The sequence below is a fragment of the Pseudophryne corroboree genome, chromosome 3 (genome assembly GCF_028390025.1).
Source record: "Pseudophryne corroboree isolate aPseCor3 chromosome 3, aPseCor3.hap2, whole genome shotgun sequence".
Lineage (NCBI taxonomy): Eukaryota > Metazoa > Chordata > Amphibia > Anura > Myobatrachidae > Pseudophryne > Pseudophryne corroboree.
Genome location: NC_086446.1, coordinates 283,984,053 through 284,006,432, shown reverse-complemented (window position 1 = coordinate 284,006,432; position 22,380 = coordinate 283,984,053). Strand labels below are relative to the sequence as shown.

Sequence of the window (22,380 nt, the reverse complement as noted above, 5' to 3'; positions counted from 1 at the left end):
AGCCACCTCCTTTTCCTTACCACCCCTCCCCTTCCCTCTTACCAACTCTGACATCTTTCTCCCATGTATCTGGTGAGAAAGTCATGGCCCTCATTTGTTCCTCACCCCCGTTCACCTCCCCACTTGACCCTATCCCCTCCCGCCTCCTCCACTTCCTCTCTCTTTCTCTGCCTGCTCACATCTTGCGCACCTGTTCAATCTCTCCCTATCATCAGGCACTGTCCCCTCTGCCTGCAAGCATGCAGTCGTCTCCCCTATTCTTTTAAAACCTACATTTGATCCACACACTCTCTCCAACTATCGACCCATCTCTCCTTCCTTTTGCCTCCAAACTCCTTGAACGTATTGTCTATAACTGCCTGACTGCCTTTCTTTCCTTCCACTCACTACTTGACCCATTCCAGTCTGGCTTCCGTTCTCTCCACTCCACTGAAACTGCCCTCACAACAGTTTGCAATGACCTCCTATTTGCTAAATCCAAGGGTCACTACTCTTTGCTTATTCTCCTTGACCTCTCTGCTGCTTTTGACACTGTGGGCCACCCTCTCCTTCTGCAAATCCTTCACTGGTCTGCATGATAATGCCCTCTCCTATCTGTCCTCCTACCTCTCTGACCATTCCTTCTCGGTCTCCTCTCATGGCTTCACCCCCCCCCCCCAACACACACACACACACACACACACACACACACACACACACACACACACACACACACACACTTCCACTAACTGTAGGTGTCCCCCAAGGCTCTGTTCTTGATCCTCTTCTCTTTCTATACATCCTCTTTAGGAGAACTCATTAGCTCTTTTGACTTACAATATCATCTCTATGCTGATGACACACAAATCTACCTTTCCTCCCCTGACCTCTCTCCTGTTCTCCTCACTCGTGTATCCAACTGTCTCTCTGCTATCTCTTTTTGGATGTCCCAGCCCTTTCTTAAACTTAACATGTTTAAGACTAAGCTGATCATCTTCCCACCCTCCCACACAACCTCACCTCCCACAATTTCATTATCTATCGATGGCACTACTATCTCCTCTAGCCCCCAAAGTGCGCTGTCTTGGAGTAATTCTTGACTCCTCCCTCTCCTTCATACAACACATTCAGCACCTATCACAAACCTGTCATTTTCTCACCCAGGATGCCACCAAGACCCTTATCCATTCACTGGTCATCTTCAGACTGGACTACTGTAATCTCCTCCTGACTGGCATCCCTAACACATACATCTCTCCACTTTAATCAATCCTCAATGCTGCTGCCCGGATCATCTTCCTCACCAAGCACACTACATCCACCTCCCCTCTCCTACTAGCCCTTCACTGTCTCCCCTTCCCCTTCAAAATACATTTCAAGCTTCTCACACTCACTTACAAAGCCCTCACCCACTCCTCTCCCAGTTAGATCTCTGACCTTATCTCCCTTTACACTCCCGCCCATCCTCTTTGCTCTGCTAATGCTCGTCACCTCTCCTGCCTTCTGATTACCTCCTCCCACTCCTAGTTCCAAGATTATGCACGTGCTGCTCCCTTTTTCTGAAATTCTCTACCTCTCCCCCTCAGACTCTCCACCTCGTTACAAAACTTCAAAAGGGCTCTCAAGACACACTTCTTCATCAAACCCAGCCATCTCTTATCCTAAGCCTTCTGTAGCCCACGCTCACTTTCTACCCCATCTGTGTCACACCTGTCTGTGTGCCCCTCCCCTTTAGAATGTAAGTTCTCATGAGCAGGGTCCTCTTCCTTCATCTGCTTTTACATCTCTTACTTAACCTATCATCTTTTCAATACTCCCTTTGATGGCATCAAATCCTTTGGTTTTCTGCCACCCTGATACTTATTTCAGTGCTGTTTACTGATGCAGCTGTGTTTATATACCCTGTACTTGTCCTATATTGTATTGAACTGTAAGTCACTGTCTTCATGTTTTGTTTATTTGTTAACTCTGTAATTGGGCGCTGCGGATTCCATGTGGCGCCATATAAATAAAGTATAATAATAATAATACAACTGTGGCAGCTGGTGATGGTTGGTATATTGGATAAAGGGGCTTCAAATAGGACTTCCATTGTCTTGTGTGTGTGGCTACCTTCTTATGACACAACAGGCTGCCTCAATTTGTATGGTATAATCTTTGAAAACCTTATGTCCCCACATATGTGGGGACATAGAGAGTGGCTGGGGGTTAAACTATGGTGCAACATGCTTGAGGAGTCTTGTTTGCTCCAAATCAGCCAATGCCAAGAAAAGAGACACCATGCTGGGTTGGGAAATAATAATATGTTGTATGTGCAATGATCTCTATACTACCTGTGACAGTTTGCTAGATAACCTAAATTCATAGCACAGCTTACTGTATGTTTACGGAAGAAGCGCTAGACAATTTATATAGAGGGTTATTCAGACTCAGCAGCAGTTTTGCTAAAAACACAAAATACATGCAGGGGCCCACCCAACACAGGGCAAGACCACTCAGAATGTCTAGCACCACCCTGCGTTACGATCACATTTAAAATGCGCTTGCATCGCAGGAATCACAAAATAGATATAGACCCCCTGCATACGCAGCCAGGCTGTGTGTGCAGGTGGTCTGGCGCTATGTTTCCCGTCACAGAGAATGCAGGAGACATCATCCGGCTGCCCCTAAAATGGCCATAACATGCATGCGTTTCCTACAGCGCTCCCCACCAACGCCGCATCGCCACCCCTGACAGCCCACCACCGGTCAATCATTATGCGATCTGAGATGCAATTGCATAGTGGAAGAATGCGCACAATGCAAATGCAGTGCATGCGCAGATGAACAAAAATCGGTCATTTGTGATTTCTCAAAATAGCGAGCTACACTGATTAACCCCCCTTGAAATACAGTTTCAAACAGAATAGAGGTGGACATTTCATTTTAATAATCTTAATTATCTTTAACATTTTTGCATGACACTCAATTTTGCTAAACATTTTATGATGTGATGATTGGAAGATCTACTTGGTGTCAATCAGGGGCACTCTTCCACTGTACGCTTATCATCTCCCTGTAGCTGTGCTGTTGGTGAAGTTCAGCGCATTAGTCAATGGGCTCAGTTATTTCTTAAGCTTGGCCAGCCATCCTTTTGTTTTGGAAGGTTTGGGAGAAACTTCTGAGGCCTCATAATTTGACAGGTTGTCGATATACGGCTTCAGCTCGCTAAATGTCGGCCTCTTTTTGGGGTCTTCTTCCCAACACTCCAGCATGACATTGTAGATTTTATCGGAGCAGTTTGGTGGAGCTTCCATGCGCTGGCCTTTTTTGAGGAACCCAAACAACTCTGAGTTAGACATACCTACGGAAAGCATGACAAAGAAGTTATCTCTCTCTTCTCTGTATAGAATTTGTATCTGTCTTAGGGTTCAGTAGGATTTACTGCTGGCCGGAAGTACACCGACAGCGGCATACCAGCCGCCAGTATGCTGGCAGCGGGGCGAGCTCAAAGAGTCCCCTTGCCACAGATTGTATTCCTACTCTATGGGTATCGTGTTTCCCCGGTATTCTGGCTGCTGGCATTGCCAACTGTCAGGATTCCGGTGCCGGTATCCTGAACTCCAGGATCCCGACAGTTGGCAAATTAAACGTATACCCTGTCTTACTTAGCTATTTATGTTTTTTTTTCATCCCTACTGTAAATCAGTCCTATGATTTTTCTACTTTTAACATTATTATTATTATTATTACTAGTTATTTAGTTATTTACATAGAACACACATATTCCGCAGCGCTTTGCAGAGAATATTTAACCATTCACATCAGTCCCTGCCCCAGTGGAGTTTACAATCTATATTCCCTACCACATGTACACACACACACACAATCACGCTAGCGTTAATTTTGTTAGGAGCCAATTAACCTACCAGTATATTTTTTAGAATGTAGGGGAAACCAGAGTACCCGCAGGAAACCCACGCAAGTACGGGAAGAATATACAAACTCCGCACAGTTTGGGCCATGGTGGGAATTGAACCCATGACCTCAGTGCTGTGAGGCAGTAATGCTAACCATTACACCATCCATACTGACTTGGTTTCGTCAAAAGTCATTTGGATTGGCAGATGAGAAAATTATTTTATATCTTGGTATATCTCCTACCCATTTATATATAACTACAACTTAACAGGGTTTTATACATGTCTGGTAGTAAATGCTAATTGTCCTTGAGGTGCAGAGAAGAGAATGACCTACTGTATGGTCAAGTCAAGCCAAGCAGACGCTACCCTGTAATAATGTATACACTAACACATCTTGGAAACACAGTGCACAGTGAAAGCCAGTGTTTGTCGTATACCACAAAGTTATACAATACAGTATAAGTACAACTGCTTTATCTAGCTTTCTATTCGCCATTTAAAGAAAGGTTCACAGGTTGAACTACATTTAAAGCATGTACCCCCAAGGGTATTTTTTTTATTTTTTTTTACTTAACTACTTTCTGTGATAAACTATTGTGCACCTTCCAATGTTTACCATAGTTACCAAGACAACCTTTTGTACTGTTGGTGAACGACACTTTACCCGATATTACATAGCTTGCAAACACACGGCATAAGTAGTTATTTTTATTTGATGAAAAAAAGGGAGTCAGCTTGTCAAAGCCAAGATTACTTCTTTTTCTGCTAAAGATCCCATCTGCCTCTGCTTATTCTGACACAAAAGCAGGTAACACTGTATGTTGCTCGGAAGCTGTTGTTGGAAATACAGTGACGTTGCAACTTGTAGTTCAATAATAATTGGCTCAAGGTTGGAAGGGAGTGCTAGCACTTACAGTACTACAACTGCCACCCAACAGTTGTAGAACTATAAGTGCCACACATTACCTACCTATGTTAGTGGCTTATATCTGTCATTACATATACATATACTATTGACTATTTTGGCACCTTCTAAATCAAAGGGAATACTAATTACCTGGGTATGGGATCATCCCTCTGGACATGATTTCAAACAATAAAACACCAAAGGACCAAACATCTGACTTAAGGGTGAAACGACCATAGGCCAGCACCTCAGGGGCCGTCCATTTGTAAGGGATTTGTTTAGAATTTGACATGTAGCATTCATCCTGTAAGAAGAGAGGATCGAAATTCTTAAAATAATATAATATTGATGTATAAAGTGGACCTTAGTGTAAAAAAGACCCTTTTCAGAGTCAAGAGTTTAGGCAGGTAATGCCACCTATTAGATGGGTCAGAGTGAATACAATTCAGATGGCCTGTCAGAAGGCATCATAGGGCACCCTAGCTATTAATGTATCTATATTCTTTGGTGACCAGCAGATTTCAAACACACTACTGAGTACTACATGTGTCACGGCTGCATTGTCATATGTAACGTGTAATTAGCCACCATAGATATACAGACCTGCTACTCAGGTGACACAAGAGGGTGGGGTTGTGTACTCTCTGGGGGTAGGGAAGTATAGAAGGTATTCTATGGGGGTAGGGAAGTATAGAAGGTAATCTCTGGGGGTACGGAAGTATAGAAGGTACTCTATGGGGTAGGGAAGTATGGAAGGTAATTTCTGGGATTAGGGAAGTATAGGAAATGTACCCATGCCCCAAGATGGCAGGGAGCCACCCCACTCTGCACAGTGGCTTTGCATGTGGCCTCAGATGGTGTGTCCACACCCCTCCCATTACCACATTGCCCAGTACCTGGGGCCGCCCAATGTCTTGGGAGCTGTGCTGTTACTTAATATAATTCTATTACAGTTGTTTTTTTTAGAGCACAGTAAAAGTTACAGCATAATTTAAATAACAAATATAAAAAATATATATATATAGTGGCTATGTATATATCAGTGATGAGTGTCTTGAGGAAGTCCCAAGGCATTGTGGGACGAAACGCGTTGACGCTACACTCCTGAAATAGTATTTCACTGGTTTACCACTACACAAAATAGAAAGCTTGGATCACTGCCCACTGCCGCATTTATCCGAGTGAGGGGTTGTGCTCCCGCAGCCGCAGGCTAATCTATCACCGCTGTCATCTGGCTGTTAGCAAACGGAGCAAACAGAGCTTTTACGGTGAGCACATTCTACACGAGAGCCTGCATTCCACCCCTCTGGATATTCCATCCCAGCGCACATCACCCGGGGCGGTGACGGCCTCACCACTGGGTGAAAAGGGACAGACACGCTACTTTAGCAGGAGGCAACAGTGGTAACTATACAGCACCGCTTTCATTATGTCTTTGAACTGTCTTCACATTGTAGCCGGGACGCCGGCATACAAAGTAACTTTGTACTGTGTGGACCCAGTGCAAGAGACTTTTTGCTACAGTTATTACACATTGCCTATTAAGGACTTCAGCAACTCATTCACAATAATCGTTGCACATGCATTTATAGAACAATTTAAAAAGTTACATCTATTCATTTGTGTGTTGATTAGGGATAGTCCCTTTTTGATATATGAAATATATATATATATATATATATATAGTAGTAGTTCCAGTTTCCTGGGGGGCACTCTCCTTTGCACATCATCCAACGAAATTTCTTAATTCACAATAGGCTTTATTGGGTCTCACAATCGGCTTTATTGTGCAATTCGCATAATTACAAGAAAAAAGTGCCAGGAGGTAGTGATACAACCAGATGTGGATATCTCACTTACAAGTATACCCACTGAGATGAAAAATAGAGAGTGAGATTTAAGTATCATGTGATTAATATCTTGTAATTATGCGAATTGCACTTTAGTGGTGATTTTCTGATTGGGCCCGTGAGACTGATTGTATTTATTCATTCTATGTATTTGTTATTTGTATAGGTTACGATCATTTGACAATATGATTATATGTATGGCTTGTCTTGATAAAGGCTCCATTCATTGAGCCGAAACGTCGACCCAATAAAGCCGATTGTGAGACCCAATAAAGCCTATTGTGAATTAAGAAATTTCGTTGGATGATGTGCAAAGGAGAGTGCCCCCCAGGAAACTGGAACTACTACTATATGTGTTGATCTACAGAGATTGTGTGGATTCTACTGGGTGCACCCCAAAGTTGATTATATATGGACGTGAGTGCAGGACTTCCATGGATATATATATATATATATATATATATATATATATACTAGGTGCTTCATCGCGCCCTACGGGCGCTCTTCACACCATCGCAAGGGGCTACGCCCCCTTAACCCTTGCATGCCTTTCTGGGGTTCAATATTTGTGTTATATGGAGTATTACTTGCATTCCTTTGTTAGTGGTTAAATATTGCACAATGAAAGGGCGTGTGATGGTGAAGGAGGCGCAGCCCCTTGCGACGGCGTGAACCACACCTGCAGGGCACGATGTACAGAATGTAGCAGGTGCGGGGGGGACTGCGGATGGGGAAGGGTGTCTGTAGATGCTGCGGGTGGAGGGGGCGGATGCGGGGGGGGGGCCGGATGGGGAAGGGTCGGGAGGTGCTGCGGGTGGGGGAGGGGCAGAGGAGTGGGGGCTGCAGAGGGGGGAGGGATCCGGAGGCACTGTAGGTGGGGGAGTGGCAGGGGTGCCACAGGTGGGACAGGGGCAGGTGCGGGGATGTTGCGGATGGGTGAAGGGTTCCGTAGGTGCTGTGGGATGGGAAGGGGCGGGGGTGCCAGGGGTGGGGCAGGGTATGTGAGGGGGGGACCGCAGATGGAGGAGGGTGTCTGAAGATGCTGCGGGTGGAGGGGGGCAGGTGTGGGGGGAGACATATATGGGGGGTGGATGGTGGAGGGGTCTGGAGGTGCTGTGGGTGGTGGAGGGGCAGAGGAATGGAAGCCACGGGTGGCACAGCGTGTGGGGGAGGGGTGGAGTGTCGCATGTGGTGGAGGGGAAGGTGCGGAGGTGTGGTGCATTGAGGAGGGGTCTGGAGGCGCTGCGGGTACTGTACCTGCCAAAAAGGTAGTTGGAGGGCATGCAGTAACAGGGCCAGGACAGAAGTGACAGGGTCAGAACAGGGGTGACGGGGCCAGGACAGGGGCGACGGGGCCAGGACAGGGGCGACGGGGCCAGGACAGGGGCGACGGGGTCAGAACAGGGGTGACGGGGCCAGGACAGGGGTGACGGGGTCAGGACAGGGGTGACGGGGCCAGGACAGGGGTGACGGGGCCAGGACAGGGGCGACGGGGCTATGACAGAAATGACAGGGACAGGATAGGGGTGACAGGGCCAGGGTATGGGCGGCAGGACCAGGACAGGGGTGACAGGGCCAGTATAGGGTTGACAGGGCAAGCACAGGGGTAACAGGGCCAGGATAGGGGTAACAGGGCCAGCATAAGGGTAAAAGGGCCAGGATAAGGGTGACAGGGCAAGGCCAGGGGTGACAGGGACATGGCAGAACACAGGGCACGGGAGAGATTGGTATTAGGGACAAAACAGTGGTGACAGACAGATGAGTCACTGCTGCTGGCTGCTGCTGTTCCACTCCAACCTGTTGGGATCTGCTGCTGGTGGAGACTTGGCATGGCTGACTCTCTCAGGCTGGAGTCCTGCTTCCTCTGCCCGTCAGCATCCCTCTCCCCCTCCTAAGTCACACACCGCAGACCTTGTGCAGCTGCCGGGCACTGTGGTAAGGGGAGACTGGGAGTGACTGGTTAGCCCCCAGGAGACGCTGCGACTGGAGGGAGGAGGGGGTCATAGCATGCACGCGGCGCGGACCTCGCGGCTGCTGGGCACTGTGGTAAGGGGAGACTGGGAGTGACTGGTTAGCTCCCAGGAGACGCTGCGGCTGGAGGGAGGAGGGGGTTGGAGCCTGCAAGCAACTCGGACTTCTGCAGCGCTACCTGCTGGCTAAAGTGTGTGAAGGAGCTGGCCGCACTTCACTGCGGGCGGCAGCGCTGCAGCTAGCGGTGGGGTTGCCGGGGCTGGAGATAACAGAGGCAGTACGGAACCTGCACAGCGGCAGGTGCCCCACAAAACTGCAGCTAAGAAGCGTGGAGTGTGCTAGAAAGTGACGCTCCTCCGCGCCAGAGAGACCCTGCTGAGTATGCTGATGTGGGGGGTCAAGCACACAGTGAGCCGGTGCCCGTCTGTCTGTACGGCATACCCCCTCACACACCCCCATACCTCCCAACTGTCCCGGGGTTCGGCAGCAGAGCCAGATTAAGGGGGGGGGCAGGGGGTACGTACCGTGGGCCCCACAGTTTTAGGGGGCCCCCCGGATGGAGTAGCTCTGTCCCAGCTCAGAAGCTCCCCCGTCCTGCCAGCAACAGCGGCAGTATTGTGCTACAGTCAACACACGCTGCTGCGTGTTGGCAGGTCTGTGGTGTTGCAGGGAGGCAGCAGTCTCCCTGCTTTCTTCTGCCTGTGCGGGTGTGTAGGGGGGAGCGACCACCACCTCTGGATTTAGCCCTAGCTGAGGGGCCAAAATTCCATATAAAAAAAAAAATCCCGGAATTTGCATTAGGGGGCGTGGTCCCGCGTCCCGCGATTAGGCCACGCCCCCAGCCCTACAGCAGGCACATCAATGAGATAGGGCTCCCCTGTCTCAAGTGCCCTGGGCCCCCGGACTCATAATCCGCCCCTGGAGGCATGCCAGCAGCTCACTGATGAAAACAAGGGCCCTCCCGTGAAGCCATAATCCGCCCCTGGAGGCATGCCCCCTCACTGATGAAAACAAGGGCCCTCCCGTGAAGCCACGCCCCTTTTCGTTGACCACGCCCCCTTTCCGACACACGTTTGTCCCTCCTTCTGCCTGAAGAAAGCTGGGAGGTATGCACCCCTGTCTCCCTGAAGAAAGCTGGGAGGTATGCACCCCTGCCTGTGCCATGCCCATACTATCTGCTTCTGCTCCTAGTCTCCTATAGATTTGCCCAGATCTGTGACTCATTTGACTAACTCCGCCCAGTGTTGTGACTCCGCCCAGCGTTAGCAAATGAGTCACAAAGTCACAGATCTAGGCTATTATATAGGAGATATGTGATTAGTATTTTAGGTTTTTGTTTTTAATATGTGTCATGAAATAAATGTATTTTATGTGATATTTGCGGAAGTCTCCCGACCTCATCACTGATATATACATAGCTACTATATATTTTTTATATATATTTTTTACTTTTTATATTTGTTATTTGTTTTTTTAAAATAATAACTGAGCATTTCACAGCGCGATGTTTTAATTATCCACTCACTTATACATGTTGAAGACTCTAACCAAGTCTTAAAACATACGCTGCAGTGTATTGAATTTACTTTTTACATATACAGGTTGAGTATATACGGAATTTTTTGAGTGAGACTGAGATAGCGAAACTTTTGTTTTCTGATGGCTCAATGTACACAAACTTAGTTTAATACACAAAGTTATTAAAAATATTGTATTAAATGACCTTCAGGCTGTGTGTATAAGGTGTATAAGAAACAGAAATGAATTGTGTGAATGTACTCACACTTTGTTTAATGCACAAAGTTATTAAAAATATTGGCTAAAATGACCATCAGGCTGTGTGTATAAGGTGTATATAAACCATAAATGCATTCTGTGCTTAGACTTAGGTCCCATCACCATGATATCCCATTATGGTATGCAATTATTCCAAAATACGGAAAAATCCGATATCCAAAATACTTCTGGTCCCAAGCATTTTGGATAAGGGATGCTCTACCTGTATCACCTTATATTATATATAATTTTAATATTAGCACCAGGAGGGTGGAATTGGCATACCACCAGGAGACTAGTTCTCTTTATTTTCTTCTGCATAATTTAAAATCTACAGCTGATCTTCTAACCAGCTGCATTAACTGGAAATGCAAAGTTTTCCACTCATATTGTGCAATTGTTTGGTTTATTCATTCCAAAACATAATTCAAATGAAAAAAAAAATTAGATCATATTCATTATACATTGAGATATAAAATTTTTCTAACACCTCTATCAAGGAGGTAGGGCCAGAATCAAAACTTGTCAAGTGGTTCATAATTCTTAGGGGCAGCCCTGGAGGCAGATGATTGTTATTCCTGTGCACTGAAAATAGGATTTTAATTACCTACCAGTAAATCCTTTTCTCGTAGTCCGTAGAGGATGCTGGGGTCCATATTAGTATCAAGGGGTATAGATGGGTCCACCAAGAGCCATTGGCACTTTAAGAGTTTAACAGTGTGGGCTGGCTCCTCCCTCTATGCCCCTCCTACCAGACTCAGTCTAGAAACTGTGCCCGAAGAGACAACATACTTTGAGAGAAGGAAATACATAGATAGTGGCGAGCTTCATACCAGCTCACACAACAAGGCAAATCTGGCCAACATGCCAGATAAACTCAGCAACAGCTGAAACAGTACTGAAATAGTAAAAAACGCAGAACTTACCTATAAACCAGGCAGTACTGAACTAAATAATCACTGCAGTAAAACAAAGCGCTGGGCGGGCGCCCAGCATCCTCTACTGACTACGAGAAAAGGATTTACCGGTAGTTAATTAAAATCCTATTTTCTGTTACGTCCTAGAGGATGCTGGAGTCCATATTAGTACCAAGGGGATGTACCAAAGCTCCCAGAACAGAAGGGAGAGCGCGGAGGCTTCTGCAGAACTGCTTCAATAAACTTGAGGTCATCAGAGGCCAAAGTATCGAACTTGTAAAACTTAGCAAACGTGTTCGACCCAGACCAAGTAGCTGCTCGGCAAAGCTATATAGCCGAGACACCCCAGGCAGCCGCCCAGGAAGAACCCACCTTACGAGTAGAGTGGGCCTTAACAGATTTTGGACACAGCAATCCTACCGTAGAATATGCATGCTGGATAGTGAACCTGATCCAGCGTGAAATCGTCTGCTTTGAAGCAGGACACCCAATTTTCTTGGGATCATAGAGGACAAACAGAGTCAGATTTTCTATGACGAGCCGTCCTCTTCATATAAATCTTCAAAGCCCTCAAACATCCACGGCCTTTGAAGCAATTGTGGAGTCAGTAGCCACTGGCACCATAATAGGTTGGTTGATATGAAAAGCTGACACAACCTTAGGAAGGAACTGAGGACGAGTCCTAAGTTCCGCCCTATCTTCATGGAAGACCAGATAGGGACTTTTACAGAACAAAGTCCCCAATTCCGACACACGTCGAGCAGAAGCTAAGGTCAACAAAGTGACCGCCTTCCACATGAGAAATTTGATTTCAGCCTCCTGTAGAGGCTCAAACCAGTCCGATTACAGGAACTGTAACACCACATCAAGATCCCAGGGTGCCGTTGGCACCACAAAGGGAGGCTGGATGTGCAGAACCCCTTTCAAAAAGGTCTGAACCTCAGGGAGGACAGCCAATTGTTTCTGGAAGAAAATGGATAAAGCTGAGATCTGGACATTAATGGAGCCCAATCTCAGGCCCATATCCACACCTGCTTGCAGGAAAAGGAGAAACCGTCCAAGTTGAAACTACACCGCAGGAAATTTCTTGGATTCACGCCAAGACACATTTTTTCCAAATTCGATGGTAATGTTTAGATGCTACACCCTTCCTAGCCTGTATCAAGGTAGGAATAACCTCGCTCGGAATACCCTTCCGACCTAAGATCTGACGCTCAACCGCCATGCCATCAAACGTAACCATGGTAAGTCTTGATAAGCGAACGGCCCCTGCAGTAGAAGATCCTCCCGAAGAGGAAGAGGCTTTGGATCTTCCAGCAGTAGATCCAGCAGATCCGCGTACCAAGCCCTCCTTGGCCAGTCTGGAGCAATGAGGATTGCCAGAACCTTTGTTCTTTTTATCAGTTGTAGAACTTTTGGAATCAGAGGAAGTGGAGGGAACACATACACTGACGTCTACATCCACGGTGTTACTAGTGCATCCACTGTGGGTCTCTCAACCTGGAACAATACCTCCTCAGCTTCTTGTTGTTGCGGGAGGCCATCAAGGCTACAACGTGCCTTTCTACCCAGAGGAGGATTCTTGTCACCTCTGACATTGCAGCGCTGCTCTTCGTTCCGCCTTGTCAGTTTATGTAGGCCACTGTAGTCACGTTTTCCGACTGTACCTGAACAACCCTATCATGCAGGAGGTGTGCTGCTTGAAGAAGGCCGTTGTATATGGCTCTTAGCTCCAGGATGTTTATTGGAAGAAGGGATTCTTGACTTAACCACCTTCCTTGGAAGGTATCCTCTTGAGCAACTGCTCCCCAACCTCTTAGACTTGCATCCGTGGTCAGAAGGATCCAGTCCTGAACTCCGATCCTTCGTCCTTCCAGAAGGTGTGGTAGTTGCAGCCACCAGAGGAGCGAAATCCTGGCTTTCGGTGACAGATGTATCCTCTGGTTCATATGTAGGTGAGATCCCGACCACTGGTCCAAGAGATCCAATTGAAAGGATCGAGCATGAAACCTTCCGTACTGCAGATCCTCGCAGGAGGCAACCATCTTCCACAGAAGGCGGATGCACTGATGAACCGATACCCGGGCAGGCTTCAAGTCATCCCGGACCATCGTCTGAATCACCAAAGCTTTCTCCACCGGTAGAAACACCCTCTGCCCTCCATGTCGAGGATCATTCCCAGGAAAGACAGCCTCCTTGTCGGCTCCAGATGAGACTTTGGGAGGTTCAGGATCCAACCATGCTCCTTGAGCAGATGTGTCATGAGAGCAATGGATCTTAACAACTTCTCCCTGGACGATGCCTTGATCAGCAGATTGTCCAGATATGGAATTATGTTCACCCCCTGCTTGCGGAGGAGAACCATCATCTCTGCCATCACCTTGGTGAAGACCCTTGGTGCCGTGGTCAGACCGAACGGCAGTGCCTGAAACTGATAGTGATCGTCTAACAGTGCAAACCTGAGATAAGCCTGATGCGGCGTTCAAATGGGACTGTGGAGGTACGCATCCTTGATGTCCAGGGACACCAGGAACTCCCCCTCCGTCAGTCCTGAGATAACTACTCTTAGAGACTCTATTTTGAATTTTAAGTCCCTGAGATAAGGGTTCAAAGATTTCAAGTTCAGAATTGGCCTGACTGAACCATCCGGCTTCGGTACCACAAAAAGGTCCGAATAGTAACCTTTGTTCAATTGATGAGGTGGAACTGGAACAAAGACCTCGGACACTATAAATTTTTGGATAGCGTCCAGTAGAACAGCTCTGTCTGCCGGCAAGGCCGGCAAGCCTGATTTGAATAATCGGTGATTGAGGTGGGAGAGTTTGAAACTCCAGCCTGTACCCCCGGGACACAATATCCTGTATCCAGGGGTCCAGGCCAGACGACACCCAGAAGTGGCTGAAATGCCGGAGTCTTGCTCCCACCTGACCTACCTCCAGGTTGTGCGGTCCACCGTCATGCTGAGGACTTTGAGGTACCAGAAGCAGGCTTCTGGTCACCTCTAAAGAAGGTGTGAGAGGGCTTGTTCTTTCTAGGCCTAGCGGGCCGAAAGGACTGTGATGTGTTGGGAGTAAAAGGCTTCTTCGTAGCGGGTGCAGCTGAGGGGAGAAAATGAGACGTACCCGCTGTAGCCGTGGCAATCCATGCACCCAGCGCCTCCCCAAACAGAGCCTGACCTGTATAGGGTAGGCTCTCCACACTTTTCCTGGATTCCGCGTCCGCAGACCATTGGCGCAGCCAGAGACCCCAGCGAGCCGAAACGGACATGGAGGAGATCCCCGCAGCCATGGAACCCAGATCCTTCATGGATTCTACCAGGAACCCTGCAGAATCCTGTATTTTCCGTAAAAATATATCAACATCACCTTTATCCATCGTAGTCATGTCCTCCTGCAGAGTGATTGACCACTTTGCTATAGCTTTTGAAATCCATGCACAGGCAATAGTAGGCCGCAGTATAGTCCCTGAAGCCGTGTATATGGATTTGAGCGTAGCATCCACTTTGCGATCTGCCGAAACTTTCAACACGGTAGATCCCAGGACTGGTAAGACCACCTGTTTTGACAGCCTAGAGACAGAGGCATCAATTATAGATGGGAAGGGAAAAGCAACCAGAACCCTTTTAGGGATCTGGAATTTTTTCTCCGGGTTTTCCCAGGTTTTTTCAAATATAGCATTTCATTCCTTAGATGCCGGGAAGGTGAGAGGGGCCTTCTTACTGTCTGTTAAAAAGGCCTCCTTCACCTGCTCAGGAAGTGTGTCAGAAATATATAACACATCCCGCATGGCCTCAATCATCAACTGCACCCCCTTAGCAAGTGATGCCATCCCCCTCAACACATCCCCATCACCATCTGCTGTGTCAGAATCGGTATCCGTGTCATCCTGCATAATTTGGGCAAGAGCACGTTTGTGAGAATGTACCGCAGGGGGCCCCGAGGGAGCAGTATCTGACCATACTGCCATAGAGGACTGCAATACTTGAGTTGCATGCTCAGTCCTTGCAACCCTTTCAGAAATCTGAGAAATAGCCCCCCTAAGAGAAGCTAACCACTCCGGTTCTCTAGCTGGTATCTGCGCTACAACAGTACAATCCTGATTACATGGGATGGGATCTTCCTGAGAAGATAAGTTCTCTGCAGCATATGAAACAGAGTCTCTAGACATGTTTGACAGAGACACAGTCTCTAGACCCCACACACTCCACATACACACAGGGTACAGGTCAGACAGAGTTTCCCCCCCAAGAATGGCAGAGAGACACAGAGATTGGAGCCAACCCACACACAGCGCTATATAGGTATAGGGAGACCCTTAACCAGCGCTGACTGTGTCCCTTAATAGGTGACACAGTCTTTACACAGCCTCCCCTCCCTTCTAAAACCCCCTGGTACCGTACAGATAGTTGGTGCTCTGGAGGGACTGCTCTTCCACTGGCAGCATGTCTGCAGGCAGGTAAATGGCGCTGAACGCTGCTGGGTCCGCTCTGAGGAGAAGCTTCGCCCCCTTAATGGCACTGTCTTCCCGCTCTTCCAAGATTATATTGGCCTGAGGATTTTGTGCTGGCTGAGATCCGTGGACCCCGACAGGCTTTCTGGTCAGTGTAGGGTTAAGGCGCTGGCTCAGGGCGCCCCTCACAGCACCGCACCAAGTACCGCTGAGCCACCGTAGCGCAGTTAGTACTGCGCTCCTACCCTGTAGCCGCCATCTTCACACTGGCCCCCGCTTGCTAGGGGGGTCAGTGACTCACTCGCCACATTTCAGCACTGTAAGGGGGTGGTGGCATGCTGCTGGGGTGGTCGTTCCCCTGTGGCGGGGAGCGATCTATCCCCTCTGGAGCTCAGTGTCCAGTCAGCGGAGACAGTGGCTCAGACCCCACAGGGCGGACAATGCTCCCCCTTCAGTCCCTCGATGCAGGGAGGCTGTTGCCAGCAACCTCCCTGTAAAATAACAAACTCTAAAATAAATTTTTCTAAAGAAGCTCTGCAGAGCTCCCCTAGCTGTGACCGGCTCCTCCAGGCACATTTTCTAAACTGAGTCTGGTAGGTGGGGCATAGAGGGAGGAGCCAGCCCACACTATTAAACTCTTAAAGTGCCAATGGCTCCTGGTGGACCCGTCTATACCCCTTTGTACTAATATGGACCCCAGCATCCTCTAGGACGTTAGATAAAAGCACATTTTTAGTGCAATAAATAAATAAATAAATAAAGTTTATGCTTTTTAGTGCTTATTCTATTGGAAAGTGTCTATTATTCATGTTTTTTAGGTGCCTTTTAATCATTAATTATCAGAGTTGTTTCTTGCTGCGGGCGAGGTGTGCATTCGCACGGGGCGCCCACCGTGGCTCTTGGTGGCTCTTTTGGTGCTCCCCCTCCTCCCCGTCATTACTACTCCGCTCGTGACGTTGCAACGCAAATGCCTCATTACACAAAACTCCGCCCCCGAACAGAATACTAATGACGGGGAGGAGGGGGAGCCAGGACACGGATGGACAAGCCAGGAGGAGGAAGATGATGGCTGGCATGGGCCGAAGAGCCGCAGCGCTGCAGTGTAGGACAGCTGGCCGGTGGATGCCGCTGCAAACGTAAGTATAACACACTCTTTCTATTTCTCTCCTTCTCTCTTTGTAGAAGGGGACTCTGCCTGCTATAATGTGTAAAATGGGGACTCTTGCCTGCTAAAATGTGTAAAATGGGGACTCTTGCCTGCTATAATGTGTAAAATGGGGACTCTTGCCTGCTGTAATATGCAAAATGGTTACTCTGCCTGCCGTAATGTGTAAAATGGTCACTCTGCCTGCCGTAATGTATAAAATGGGGACTCTTGCCTGCTGTAATGTGTAAAATGGAGACTCTTACCTGCTCTAATGTGTAAAATGGGGACTCTGCCTGCCGTAATGTGTAAAATGTTTCAGTGTTTCTCGCCCCCAGTGTAACTAAAAATGGGGGTGTGACATATGGTCATGCTCCTATCAACGTCATACTGAAGTCAGGTGCACAAACATGGGACGTGGCCTTGTGCCAGTTAGGCCATGCCCCATTTTTGGGCACGCGCATGATACCGGCTCTTTGGTTTGACTACAGATATTTTTTGGCTTTTTGCCTCTGACTGGTTGGCCACCCCTGCTGTAGGGCATAATGTATCAAGGGCATTGTGGTGTGTGGCATAATATGGTGCAGGGGGCATTACTGTGTGGGGCTTAATATGGTGGAATTTATTTATTTTTCCTGTGGTGGCCATGATCTGTTGGTGCAGGGTCAAAAACTGGGGTGTAAGGTAGTCTTTTCAGGTGAGGCCACACCCACTGTAGCCAGGCCACATCCATTTTAATGAGGACATGTCCCTTTGCCAGGCGGGAGCGCGCAAGCAAATTTGTTATTTTTATATGTACGGGGGGAGGGGGGTGTATTTTTTCTATGTCAAGGGGGGTGGGGGGTGGGGTGGGGTGCATTACTAAATTTCTCACTGGGAGCCAAATTGGCTAGAAACACCCCTGATCTTTGTTTTAGTAATAAAATAAATATATCACAAAAAATTTATATAATTCAGGACTCAAGGATGAGAACAGGGCATGTCAGATTACAGGGAGAGGGCTCTATGAGAAAGGGTTAAAGGTAGAGAGTGTCAGGGAGTGAAAGGGTCGCAGGAGGCAGTGTGCTGGGGACAGGGTCAGACTGACCCACAGAGGTACAGGGGAAACAACCTGGTGGGCCCTACTGCATGGGGGTGGGGGGGTGGGGGGGCAACTCCTCCTCTAGGGAAAAGTTTCCAGTCTGTGCACTTGAATTATACATTATGCATATGTTCCATTATAATGCACAGGACTATGGTGTATTTTCTATCATACATTGATGTTATTAATCTACATTATCATGCATGCACTAGCAATAATGACTGTATATAAATCAAGGGCCCCAGCCCATGCAGTCTCTAATGGTTAGGTAAACCAAAGTGGTGGCTGGCCACACCCCTATGTATGGGCCCCTACCACTGCATTCCCCCGGTAGGCTCTTCATGCCCCAGTCCAACACTGGCTGGGAAGAGGAGAGGGTGACAGGATTCCAGGGCATGGACAAGTGCCAGGAAAAAGGGAGCTTTTCCAGGTACATGATGCTAAAGGAGAAAGTGGCAGAGAATAGGGTGCCATAGCAGAGGGTTACAGGCAGGGGCGGTTTGGGATTGAAAACCAGCCTGGGAAATTTATGGAAGCAGCCCTAATAGGGGTGGGGTCTGTTGAGGGGGTGGAGTCTGCCAAGTGTGAGGGATTACTGCTCAGAAGGCCTCATTATATGGACGCATGGAAAGTGAGCGCCCCAGGCACACAGCAACATTTTAGGGGAGTGGCTTTGTGGGGAAGGGGCATGGCCAAATAGTGCCAATTCACATTAAACCACACAGTAGTGCCGCTTATATACACTGCACCAGGTAGAACCTCCTATACACTCTGCGCCAAGTAGAGCACGTTATACATATTCCGCCAGATAGAGCATGTTCTACCCTTTGCGCCAGGTAGAGCACAGTATACACTTTGCACCAGGCAGAACACATTATACACATTGCACCAGGTAAAGCACATTATACACTTTGCACCAGGCAGAGCACATTATACACATTGCACCAGGTAGAGCACAGTATACACTTTGCACCAGGCAGAGCACATTATACATATTGCACCAGGTAAAGCACAGTATACACTTTGCACCAGGTAAAGCACGTTATACACATTGCACCAGGTAGAGCACGTTATACACTATGTGCCAGGCAGAGCACATTATACACATTGCACCAGGTAGAGCACGTTATACACTTTGCGCCAGGCAGAGCATGTTATACACATTGCATCAGGTAAAGCACATTATACACATTGCACCAGGTAGAGCACATTATACACATTGCACCAGGTAGAGCACATTATACACATTGCACCAGGTAGAGCACGTTATACACTTTGTGCCAGGCAGAGCATGTTATACACATTGCATCAGGTAAAGCACATTATACACATTGCACCAGGTAAAGCACATTATACACATTGCATCAGGTAGAGCACATTATACACATTGCACCAGGTAGAACACATTATTCACATTGCACCAGGTAGAGCACATTATACACATTGCACCAGGTAGAGCACGTTATACACATTGCACCAGGTAGAGCAGGTGAGGGTTAGGGGGCTTAATGGAGGGCTGTTGGGATTCTGATGGACAGGATGCCGCTGTCGGTATACTGACAGCCGGCATCCCATCCATCGGCAAATCATACTGAACCCGTTCAAAGAACCAGGTACTATTAATGTTGCATGAGGTGACTAATAAACAGTAATGACTTCTGGTTTACCATCATCTTATTTAAATGAAGACACAGGAAAAATAATTTATTGTAATATATTAACACAATATATTACAATAATGTATTCATCCCGTGTCTTCATTTAAATAAAAATACATTGTTTATTGGTCACCTCCTGCTACATTAATTGTACCCCTTGGTATTATATGAATAATTTTACTTTTATAATGCACCCCCCTCCCCCCCTTCACATACACACACACACGGTCGCTGTCCCACATCCCAAGTGCTCACTCAGAAGCTGCTGTCCCACCACATTAAATTCACCGGCTGGCTCCTCAGTCGATGCCCGGCACTCAGCAGTAGCACAGACAAGTGAGGAGAATGACAGCACAGCAGCTAGTGGAGGTGGAGCTAAAAGGACTGGAGGACTTCAATGAACGCTGTGTGTGGGCAGCTGCGCACAGAAAATTACCGCGCTCCGGCTTTAATGAGCTTCTGCTCATGTGCAGAAGTTACGGTTGAGGCAGCCATGCGTGGGGGGAGAAAGGCCAATGAGGGGAGCAGGGGACCCAGCTGGCCAGGATCTGATCCGGGGTCCCGGCGGCCCAATCCGCCCCTGGTTACAGGGGAGGGTTCCAGGAAGGAAAGGAGGCTGGTGATGGGCTACTTACCACCAGGTAGGTTAAGGACTTGTAGATTCACTGCAGAAGAAGCACAGTGTTGCTCAATAGAGCTTGAAGGCGTGTAAGTGTAAATACTGTAGTTCAGGAACCTCACCCTGCTGCTTCACTTGCCCTAAAAATATATCTGCATTGATTGTGTTCCTGCGCTAATCTGGTATGCAATATGCACATGTTATTTTAGCTTTACTTTAAAATGAGATTTCATACTTATTTGGTGATGATCAACAGTGTCAGGAATGTGGGGGTTAAATTGAATCAATAAATTGCAGTACCTTTCCACTAGGTGGCACTGTAGAGCGCTTCTTCCTAGGTTCAGGTGCTAAGGGCCTGATCAGATATGAACGCAAATGGTGTCGGTGCTGCTTCCTCGGTCGCAGCGGGATCCGAGACATTATGTAATTGCAGCAGGTGCCATCTTTTTACCCCCATCATTGGTTTCTCAGATGCGCTGTATGTGCCTGAAGATGCAACATCAGATCACCATCGGCAACATCACATGGGCCACCTTAATACCCTAAGGATGCTCAGCATGCCCACCACATCTAAGATGCTGAGGCTAGTGTTACTGCATCTGAAAACGCAGCCACTGGCTTTGGCACGCCTCAAAAACTCTGCTGACATGCCCCTGTTTTTTTAACCACTCCCCCTCCCCACTCCCAACGCAAGACCAGATATGCACATGCGCAGTGCGGTTCCTACGCAGGCGCAGATCTAAAAACATTGGTTAGTTGCGACCGAATCGAATTAGCGTCCACCCCATAATCTTCCCCTTAAAACCACGCTGAACAAACAAAATGCATAGAAGCGTGGAAAGACATTGAATATTATAAATATACATTGTCTATAATATGCATCTAAAAATGAGAGAACCATTGTTTTATCTAGATGGTTAAAAACCTGGGAATCATTTCTCACCTTAATAAATCTAGCCAAGCCAAAGTCTGCCACCTTGCAGATGTTGTTCCGCCCAATCAAGACGTTCCTGGCCGCCAAGTCCCGGTGGACACAATTATTTGCTTCAAGGTAATGCATGCCGTCCACCACCTGCCCAGCTATATCCAGTAGTCCATCTACATTGAGCTCTTCTCCCTCAGGGCCTTGTGAAATACAACACACACATGACCATTGAATGGCAAAATGCGTCTGTCATTTATTACAAACTACTGAAAGAAATTACTTTTTTGCTGATATCCCTTTAGAATTAAACGCTTATCACAAGAAGGAAATTAAGCAGAACTAAATAGACACATACACAGAGGAGAAACCAGGATGCTTTTATCTGCAAAGCCATGTGGAGAATACTACGTTTACAATAACAACATGCAGAAACGTTTCAGCTGTGTGGTGTGCAAGAAATCTTAACATGATCAATAGTGCATTTTGAGATTTAAAACCAGGGTAGGGTTTACTCTCAGTGTTTCTGGTTATGTATATTTTCAGTACTAAGAATACAAAGATAGTGTAGTACTTCCTCTATAAGAGTCACAATATTCAGTGCATCATTAAGGGTTAAATATGTGAATACTAGCCTGCTGTAGCATCACTGTGCCAGCAGGCAGGTTAACACTAGAAATGTTTTCTCTACTGCACCACCTAGAGGCTTTAAGGAAGTACTGCATCTACATTAGCAAACAGCAAATATAACGAACAGTTGTTTATTTTACATTTGTTAATGGGAGGAGGCGTCACCATATCACCGCTGATTTGGCAAAACCCAAAAACCAGGGTCTGTCCCCGGTCTTGACGGCCTTGTTACAAACTCATGATAAGCTTTGCAGGTAATTGAATCTGGCCATTGCGAACAAAGCAGGCAAAGCATGGAGTAACGTTTGACTTTTTAACAATGGCGTGTAGTGGACTTTATCACTTTGGGAATTGCTATGTACATGAATTATGTCCACACAGCAAGTTACACCTACCTCGAAGAAAGTTGAGCAGGTCTCCCTTAGACAGTAGCTCTGTAATAATATAATATGGGTCCCCCACTGAGCAAACAGCATGCAGCGACAGCAGGTTGCGATGGCGGAGGGTCTTCAGAAATTCTATTTCCTTCACATCTAGGGAATGATGGCGGTATAGAGGATCAGGAGGATGTACAC

The 22,380-nt window shown here is 47.4% G+C and overlaps 1 protein-coding gene across 1 annotated transcript in view; it reads right to left on the bottom strand.

Moving 5' to 3' along the window:
- Window positions 1–2,885: 2,885 nt before the first annotated feature.
- Window positions 2,886–22,380, bottom strand: part of PTK6 (protein tyrosine kinase 6) — a 62,491-nt gene continuing 42,996 nt past the window's right edge. Inside the window, exons 5-8 of the mRNA XM_063963137.1 lie at window positions 22,201–22,338; window positions 21,197–21,378; window positions 4,939–5,092; window positions 2,886–3,322 (exon numbers count right to left, since the gene is read on the bottom strand). Coding sequence (XP_063819207.1) covers window positions 3,084–3,322; window positions 4,939–5,092; window positions 21,197–21,378; window positions 22,201–22,338 — 713 coding nt within the window. The 3' untranslated portion in view covers window positions 2,886–3,083. The remainder of the gene's footprint in view (window positions 3,323–4,938; window positions 5,093–21,196; window positions 21,379–22,200; window positions 22,339–22,380) is intronic.